This window comes from Diachasma alloeum, unplaced genomic scaffold (genome assembly GCF_001412515.2).
Source record: "Diachasma alloeum isolate Michigan unplaced genomic scaffold, Dall2.0 Dall_scaffold_00280, whole genome shotgun sequence".
Taxonomy (NCBI): domain Eukaryota; kingdom Metazoa; phylum Arthropoda; class Insecta; order Hymenoptera; family Braconidae; genus Diachasma; species Diachasma alloeum.
Window position 1 is genome coordinate 173,419 of NW_021680419.1, and position 9,585 is coordinate 183,003.

The following is a 9,585-nucleotide window of genomic DNA, read 5'->3' on the forward strand; positions in this document are numbered from 1 at the left end:
AGACACCTTTCTAATTTTCTTCCAGATTTCCAACCTTTCTCAGCGATTCAAAATGAAAAATCAAATTCAATTCTTCAATGCGTACTCAATTTTTTGAAAACAGCGTCATGCTTCATTCAGATTTGAAAAAAGCAAAATTTTGGTTTTTATGAAAAAAAAAGACCGCTGATGTTCATCATACTTACTCATGTATTTATTCACAAGCATTTTATGTATTTCCCCCACCAGCAAAATTATTCGTCTCTCATCTCGTCGCGATAGAATTCATTATCATTCTAATGCCATTTTTAATTTGACATTAATAGTGTTGTTTTAGATTTAGAAAAACAGAATCATGAAAAGAAAGTGGAAAAACAATCAAAAGGAAAAATATCGTTACAAAAAACCATTCACGTTCATCATATTTACTTATTCGTTTATTCACAAGTAGTTTACACACGTCGGCAAGATTATTCACCTCTCCCTTACAAATAATTACAAAAATATAGCTCTCATATTGTCGCAATTAACATCCTAAAATTCTCAAAAAATAGTTATGTACATGTTCCTCATCACTCTAATCCTATTGTTTACCTAAGCAATATAAATGATGCTCTCTGCCTAGAGTATTATTTTGAGCTGTTCATTTTACGAACTTCATTATTATACTTTATGCCAATTTAATTTGATCCTGTGATTGGCCGAAAGCGAAAAGACAGGAAAAGAAAATTCCATAAAAATAGAATTCATTATCATTCTAATGCCCTTTTTAATTTGACATTAACATTGTTGTTTTAGATTTATAAAAACAGAATCTTGAAAAGAAAGTGGAAAAATAATCAAAAGGAACACTATCGTTACAAAAAACCAAAAATATTTTACACACGTCGGCAAGATTATTCACCTCTCCCTTATCCATTAATTACAAAAATATAGCTCTCATATTGTCGCAATTCGCATTATAAAATTCTCCAAAAATAGTTATGTACATGTTCCTCATCACTCTAATCCCATTATTTGACTAAAATAGACAGTGACATCAGTCTTTCTCGCGCACAGAGCTCCCATTCAAGTCCTGCATTTCAATTTCCTTCGACTGATCCTCCGGCTTCGCGAAAAGTGGCACTTCCACCTCAACATTTCCATTTCGATTCTCCTCTCCTTTAGCATCCGACACTATCGGAATTAAGTGCTTGTCAACGCAGGTGAGCCAGATCATCCCCACAATTAATGTTACTCCTGTTATTCCGAATGTGTGATAAGTTCCCCAGACCGTGTAGACATGGCCAACGAACACTGGACCCAGGACTCGAGAGGCACAACCGGTCCCAGTCAGCATTCCCATCCACAGACCCTGTGGACGCGGTCCCAGAATTTTACTGAATATCGTTTGACTCAGTGTCACCCCTATGGGGTACCCGATGGTTGTGAAACCGTAGCCAATCATGTATTGGAGGGGAGTCATCAGGGGGGTGTAGCGACACCATTCTTGAGTCACTGGGCAGCCAACTACCTCAGTGCCATTTACAGTAGTTGTTGTGTTGGTAATTGCTTGAGGGGAATGAAAAGATGGTCAATGTGGAGAAATACACTGATAAAAATTTTTGACTGCAATTTTCGGTGCAGTGTTAGGAAAAACATTGACATTGGCAGTTGGTCAGTAATTTTGGAGTGAATATGATTCAATTCGATTGACGCAGAATTTTCAATTGATTGAAAATTCAAGAATTTACTTAATTAAATTTGAATCTTGATTTGTGTTGATTTTCGTGGAATATTTGAACTGAAATTTACAGTTTCCATTGTTTTTTCCATAAAATTGCGGAATTTAATTATGAAATTCTATGATGTTGCAGAGGAACAATAATATGATGAAAATTTCCAGGAACTTCCTACAATTTTGTAATTGATAATTCGATATGTTATGGAATCATCAATGAAAACTGTCGAGTGCAGTTAAATTTTTCCGGGGAAATGAATAGAAATCAGGAAAATTCAGGTGAATGCATTCTTAAATTTTCAATCAATTGAAAATTCAGCGTAACTTGGGACTAAACGTTCATGTTTTGATTGAAAATTCGTGTAAGTCGGAGAATTCTCTCTCTGCTCTTCAAAAATTTGAAATTTCATGATTTTTTTCCTCCCAATTGTCTGGAAAATTTGCGAATTTTTTGCAACAATGCGGTCTAAATATTGTCGTGAACAAAATTCAAATTTTTTTTCAACTAGAAGTGTTCAATGAAGAATATCGGCAGAGTTTTGTCTTTCTATACAACTTATTCTGGAATGAGCATTGAGATTCATCCCCTAGAAATTTCCCAGGTCAAGTTTCCAAAGCTTTTCTCTCGAGTTTTTCAACGAGAGAAAAAATGCAGTGGCATCATGAAAATACTTACGATCTAGTTCTGCAATTATTGGAGTTTCTTTTCCCCATGGAACCATGATTATTCTCCCCACTAGCATCAAGAAGAATCCGCCCCAGATCAAGACCCTTCGTTCGTCGAACCTAAAAATTGGAAATTATTTAACCCGTCGTTAGGTGCGCGTGAGATTTTCTCTCATGCAATGCTAGTTTTTTCGTTTTTACGTTTTTTCTTCGGGTAATTTTTATTGAATTTTTCTTCAGTTATTAGAAAAATTAGCGGCATTCTGAGCCCCTTAAAGAGATTTTATAATAGTCTGAATGACGAACTTTCGTTCTCACCTCCTGCACAAGGGTCCTATCAGCACGAATGATATACATGCGAATACTGCACCAACGCTCATCATCAGGCCCATGGTACTAACTGCCTCTTTCTTGGACCATCCAAAATTATCTAGTATAAGAGGTGTTCCAAGCCTGATAAAAAAGTAATAAGTTTTACATGAATGAAACGGAATTCATCCGCGTTTTTTTCCATAGAAATGTTCATAAAAAATATTGTATAGAAAAAAAACAATAGATTTTTATTTTTCCATAGAAACTCGCACGCGTAAATTTTTCAATTTTTTTCCTCTGTATTTTTGTTTCTCAGAATTCTTCAACAGAATCCTGATAGAATTTCAATAGAAATTTAAACGAATTTGTTAGAAAGAATTTTATATTAAATTTTTCATAGATAAATATCACGAATCTATACCACTGTAATTTTTTTTTCCATTTCCACTGTAATTTCAATGAAATTTGCAATCGAAAATGGTCATTTTATGGAAAAATCAATAGAACCCGTAAATTTCAATTTAATTATTGAGTAAATAAAAAAGTAATAAGTTTTACATGAATGAAACGGAATTGAAACGAAATGTTCATAAAAAATATTGTATAGAAAAAAAAAACAATAGATTTTTATTTTTCCATAGAAACTCGCACGCGTAAATTTTTCAATTTTTTTCCTCTGTATTTTTGTTTCTCAGAATTCTTCAACAGAATCCTGATAGAATTTCAATAGAAATTTAAACGAATTTGTTAGAAAGAATTTTATATTAAATTTTTCATAGATAAATATCAGGAATCTATACCACTGTAATTTTTTTTTCCATTTCCACTGTAATTTCAATGAAATTTGCAATCGAAAATGGTCATTTTATGGAAAAATCAATAGAACCCGTAAATTTCAATTTAATTATTCAGTAAAAATCGTGAAAATTCAGGGGAATTTTCAATGACTCACGTTTCTAATAACACAAAATTGTAGACTAGAATACCAAAAGCGGCTATCAAACTCCAAGCTCCCAAATAATCTGGCTTGATAGCCTTCCACGCTTCTTTCTCTGCAATCAACAAGGGAAATCCGAATGATGATAAGAATACCAATTCTCCCATTCCCCCAAACCAAAATATATTTTATTCTATTACCAGTCGCCTTTCCTTGGTCCTTCATGGCCTCTCGCGCGGCGATTTTCCGCTCTTTGAAAAATCGCGGTAGGAATAGAACAAAATTGATTATCCCCAGGAATACATTTATCCACCCGGCTGCCGTGTACATGTTCATAGGTAATCCCAGCACCGAGAAACCTTCATTACCCAGTGGGGTAACTGCAGCTTGAAGTGCAGGTCCAACTACGAATCCCAATACCTGAATTGAATCGAAGAATAGATTTTTAGTCTCAATATTCGTGCAGAGACGGCCAATCGAGGAATTTTTTTCAATGTCTTATCGTCCATTTTTCAGCTTAAAATAAAATTATCGTGAATTTTCTATGTGCACTGATAAAATCTCGGACACTTCAAAATTTTTCGTTTTTTCTCGGGGACTTTTAACGCAATAAAATCATGTTCAATTTTTTTTATAAAGTTTAATAGTCCACAGAGAAAAAAAAAGGTTTCTACACTGAGAGAAAAACGATAAAATTCTCAAACAAGTCTTACTTGTACCAAGAAAATATTTTTTGAAAATTATCAAAAAAGGATTTTTTGTGCCAAACATGCAGAGAGTGCGCCGGAATGAAAAATTTTTGTCGCAAAAATAGATTTAGTAGTTAAAAAAAAAATGCATTCTCTGTAGACGCAAGAAATGTCATTTCTAGCACTACTCCTTCGTTATTTGATACTCCCATACGTATTTTGCTCCCGAAAAATCTTTGTTTTATGCGAAACAAGGGACAGTAGTTTTTCGTTTCGGCTGTCTAATAATCACAGACAATAAATGAACCCTTAAATGAAAAAATAATAATGATATGATAGCAATCTTGTAACTTTGGGATAAAATATTTGTTGATAAATTTTCCTATGAGATATTTTCATCCTGAAAAGGCACCGTCAGGTGTGAATTATCCGCCTCTTGAGCCAAATATTTCGTTGCTGTCGAAAGCAGAACAATTATTCATGTTTGAGACTTTAAAATTCGAACCAAACAAATTCTTTTTTGGCAATTTTCAACTAGCGATTTTGCTGGTCCGAACAAGACTTGTTTGACAACGTGTTTGTTTTTCTCTCAGTGTGTGGTATCACATTTTATTTATTAAAGTCGTAAGTTCATTAACTATTCACCCGTTTATTTATTCAACTGCAATGAGTCATACCTGGGCAAGAGATACCATAGAAACAGCCTGAGTTCTCTCAGCTACTGTTGTCGCTGCCGAAAGATACGACCTCGTGACTGCAATATTCGCTGCAAATCAAGTGAAAAGCTCATTCAATTCAATTATTTTCCTCTTATTGAGTGCATTTTTTTTCGAGAGTATTGTGTAATAACTTACCGGAACTAACGCCCACCCCAAACCTCGCCACAATCATCCACACTTTTGGTGATCCCGGAATGATCTGTAGCGAACTATAAACAGCAGAGGAAGCAACAAAAAGTGCGAGAGTTACGAGCAATGGTAATCGCACAGAGCCTCTTTTATTTCCCCACCAACCGACCAACGGTGAAAATAACATTTGCCCAAGTGGATTTGCTGCAACAACGTAGCCCATAAATTTCTTTCCAGCTGTTGGATCTAACTGAAAATCCCCACATTCAGTGTTAAAAATTTTTTACTGATATTTTCGGTACTATTGTTAAATTGTTTATTGTTTCATTGATATTTCGAGGAATTTCGTCGTTGAAAATTGAAAATTCTGCGGGAAAATTGAGGGAAACCGGAATTTCAGATCAATTGTTTTATTGAAAAAATAGAAATCAGGAAAATTCAGGGTAATTTGCTACTGAACATAGATGTTCTGATTGAGAAGTCAAACAAGTTGAGGAAATCTCGTCATTCGGGTGATCAGGAGTTTGGAATTTTGGAGTTTTGAATTTTCAGTGAAATCTGTAATTTCGGGATTCATCTCTCTGAAATTTCCGGTGCACTCCATGAAATTTCAAGGAATTCCGTCATTGGAAATTCAAAATTTTATGGAAAAATCAATTGAAATGGTCAATTTTAGTTTAATTGTCCCACGAAAATTAATAGAAATCAGGATAATCCCATTGAAGATGTCCCTGAATTTTCAATGAATTAAAAGTTCAGTGTAATTTGGCACTTTCATTGAAAATTCAAATAAATTCTGAAATTCTCGTTCCAGTGAATCTTAAGTTGTACAATAATTTATAATAAGCAATAAGTTCTACAGAAAAATCAAATTCTATCGACTTTTTCTACAGTTTTTTTTCTAGTGACCATTTCAATAGAAATCCAATAGAATCGTCGAACAAATTCGCTGGGTTTTCCACCAAATTTTTTCGCGCCAGGTACCCGACGGTTGATGACCAAATTTGTTCTAAAATACTTACACCATCCAAGTACGGCCAAACCCCCGTGAGAATTATGCTGAACCCCAAGGACATCAGAAACATCGTGAAATAGATTATGTACACGCTTTTCCATCTTTCTTTTTGCTCCTGAGGGCTCTCCAGATCGCTATCTATTGGTCTTTGTCCCCTGAAATATTTTAACTCAATTATCCGAGCATTTCTTAATTGTCATTTCAATCAATAGTCAACCAAATGATGGAAATGATTTTATTAATCGTTATTTGGCAGTATTCACCTCTTTGGAACTACCTTCCTCAAGCACTCCATCGTAATCAAAACTACAACTCCCTATTTTTTAAATTCGTCCGACACAGTTTTCCAATCATGCATATGTATCACATTTGCATGAAAGGAAAAATATCATGAACAGTGGTTTGTGATGAGGTTTCAAGGTACAATTTTTTCCCGAGTATTCGTCATCTGAGTGCTGAGTAAATAACGTATCGTGATTCAGTGGCCATTGTCCATTGAAATCCCTTAGAACTCAGTGCATTCCTGCGAAAATTAGGACAAAGAAATTAATTAATTTTTTATTAAATTTCATTTAATTTTAATTTTTTATTAAATTTTTTATCATCACGCCACACTCAACTGTGGCGTGACGAAATATTCGCATGACTTTTAACTGATGAACTATTTAGCGTCTGAAGTGTTTCCGCATAGGACGTGACCTCATCTCAACTGCTTCATCTCTTCTCGATTTAGAAGAAGAAAACTGTAGGGAGTTCACGGAAATTTATGATAATGTTGATGGGTTTTTATGTTGTATTTTTTAAGTCTTTTCTGTTTTTTTAAGACATCTTTTTTTTCGTGTAATTATCGGTTCATTTGAATTTAATGAACTTTATTTGGAATTATTGAATTATTAATTTATAAATTATTGAATTGAATAATGAATCAATGCATTTTTTATACAAAGAAAACAATAGGGCCTAATGAGTCTCTTATAGCGCCCGGAGCGCGCAAGATGCCCTCGTGAATAGAAAAATTTCAAACAACTCGTGAAGTTTTCATTGAAATTTAAAATTCATGTGCGTCATCCTCTTCATCGCACTTCGATCTTCATAAAATTCTATCGCCCTCAATACACAGCGCGGGATTAATCGGACACGAGATAACGAACAAATAAATCTGTATTCAGCGTTTTCCGAGTTCAGTCTCATCAAATAGCCATGACGGATGTGTGCAGCCACGAATTTCTCATTATACATGAGCATAAATGACACGCAAAACCGCAAAACGCTTCAGTAATCGAATTAATCACTCACGAGTATTCAAACCTCACGATTGCCATCAATAACAAATCGACTATCGCGATGGTCTCTCTGCCTCTGGCCCATTCTTATCACTTTTCAACGATATCGAAATTAGTTTTAAATTCGGAGGAATTCTATGCCACGTGTGGTTTCAATGTACTCACGGAATCGACGAAGGTCACAGTGAACGAAGAGACAACTGTGAGAATGATAATTCGGTCATTTGTTTGACTAGAGCTCGAAGCGATAATTAATAATGAAATCGAACGGCTCCGACGCGCTGACTATTCACTCCAGCGTCTCTTTATGACTGAGAATTCAACCAGTGAGCGATGCACTCCGGTTTTTCTCAGAGTGTACCGTTATCTTTTTAAAAATCCAACCGATTCATCCAGCGTGCTATCAATGACGATCGCCACAATTTTTCGTTGAGATAAAATTAATTTTGTGAAGAATACGGAGGGAGACGTTTTTGAATCATCTCTGAATTTCTGTCAAAATTACAATTTCGTTGGGACAATTAACGAAAACACTGGTGGAAATTTTTTGAAAATTAAGCAATAGTTGCACTTGAATTCTCAATTTTGTGAATTTAATGACAATTGAAAATGAAATCGCTCATGAAATCTTTCATTCGGGGTGGAAATTCAAGATAATTGGGTTTTCCATGCTAGATTTAAACAATTATTTTTCCATAATATGAAGAATAAATAAATAATTGCGCTGAAATTTTACGGAATTGCGTGACTGAAAATTCTAAATTTCTATTTTCCAAACAATGCAGAGAAAAAAATATTTAAGTAGCGCCTAAATTTTCGTCAGAACTCTAGAAAAAAATAATTTTGTTGTAAAAATTTACTAAAAATACTGGGATTTGACTCGGTGTATTAATTTCTCCATACGAAACATCAGTGAAAGTTCCTAAAAGGCTGCACAATTCAGTCAACATCTTTTGTCTTCACGAACTTTCTAAATATTTTTTTTCACATCCCATCAATTTCGCGTTTGCCAATTCACAATTTAATGAAAGAAGTAATCTTTAGTGCAATTATTCAATGAAAATCACTAGAAATCACTAACATTCAAGTAAATAGTAAATAGATTCTTGAATGTTTAAATATTCAAAAATTCACTCGAATAAGTCGAGGAATTCTCGTGTGTCTGGTGTTAAAAAATTCGTAATTCCCTTAAATTTCAAGTGAAATCTAAAACTTCATGACTTTTCTCCCCACAATCAAACTTGAATTCCTCCATAAAATGTAAATGTTCTTCCAACACTGACGCATTCAATATACGATGAATTGGCTCCACAGGTGATAGTAATTCATCGCGCCCACAAATTCCTGCGCGTGTCTGCCACCGTATGTTGCTATTTCTGATTGACCGAGTGACTGAGACAATGAATAGGTGTTGAGAGCATTAAAAAAAACACTTGTGAAAAAACTCGGGGAACGTACGAGCGAATATTGTGCTGATGCACTGCAGTTGTTTGTTAAATCCATGACCAAGGCCGTTCCGCTCAAGAAAAACGATAGAAATTAACGAAAACAGGCGGACTCGTGGCACTAACGACTGTCAAACGCGAGTACACACACACCCAGTTGCACGAGTCATCGGACCGCACTGAACTCTTGGTCTTGTTACTAACAATCACACTTACATTCTGATGTGTTCCCTCACTTCTGGCCCTGACTCGAGCCTTTCCCTCCGTTCACGAACCCCTCCCCCGGATTCTTTTACCGACCAGCAGCTGCTGGGACGGCGACTGGGCTGCCGCATGTTCAAATTTTTCATTGAATTGTGCAGGTAGAACATTTATCTCATTATCTCTTGCCATACATCTTTTTGGGAGTTGTGCTAAAGGTCAGCGCGAGTGAGTGCGAGTTTGTGCTAGGAGTTTGAATTGTTTCGTAGATGGCGCTGATGTTAGCGCTGGCGTTTGGATATGCGGAGAAAATAGTATATTTCGTAACGAGTACAAAAAAGGGTTTTTTGGCGAGTGGGAGGTTTATATCACGAGCCGAAGGCGAGTGATATAATCCCACGAGCTAAAAAACATTTTTTCACGAGTTACGAACAATATTTTTCATCACAATGTGGCGGAAATTAGAACTACAACTCGGGCTTTCAATTGA

At 35.3% G+C, this 9,585-nt stretch overlaps 1 protein-coding gene across 3 annotated transcripts; it reads right to left on the reverse strand.

The window, feature by feature from the left end:
• Positions 1 to 394: 394 nt before the first annotated feature.
• On the reverse strand, positions 395 to 9,428 carry LOC107038323 (major facilitator superfamily domain-containing protein 8). Of its 3 annotated transcripts, none has more exons than XM_015257352.2 (10): positions 8,908 to 9,428; positions 6,430 to 6,689; positions 6,174 to 6,321; positions 5,158 to 5,401; positions 4,981 to 5,069; positions 3,815 to 4,034; positions 3,630 to 3,729; positions 2,684 to 2,818; positions 2,376 to 2,485; positions 395 to 1,530 (listed from the first exon to the last, which is right to left on the reverse strand). In XM_015257352.2, exons 2-10 carry the CDS (start codon positions 6,459 to 6,461, stop codon positions 1,019 to 1,021), a joined length of 1,590 nt encoding a protein of 529 aa, XP_015112838.1. In that variant the 5' UTR covers positions 6,462 to 6,689; positions 8,908 to 9,428; the 3' UTR covers positions 395 to 1,018. The 3 variants fall into 3 exon arrangements, with proteins under 3 accessions (XP_015112838.1, XP_015112839.1, XP_015112841.1); XM_015257353.1 differs by lacking the exon at positions 8,908 to 9,428 and adding an exon at positions 7,615 to 8,167; XM_015257355.1 differs by lacking the exon at positions 8,908 to 9,428 and adding an exon at positions 6,787 to 7,022.
• Positions 9,429 to 9,585: the final 157 nt, after the last annotated feature.

What these genes read in the sequence shown, in the direction of transcription:
- LOC107038323 (XM_015257352.2), bottom strand. Translation starts at nt 6,461, where the DNA reads ATGGAGTGCTTGAGGAAGGTAGTTCCAAAGAG. An exon ending in GGACCAAGGAAAGGCGACTG is followed by an intron (nt 3,730 to 3,814) that starts GTAATAGAATAA and finishes TGTTGATTGCAG; the next exon opens with AGAAAGAAGCGTGGAAGGCT. An exon ending in AATTTTGTGTTATTAGAAAC is followed by an intron (nt 2,819 to 3,629) that starts GTGAGTCATTGA and finishes CTTTTTTATCAG; the next exon opens with GCTTGGAACACCTCTTATAC.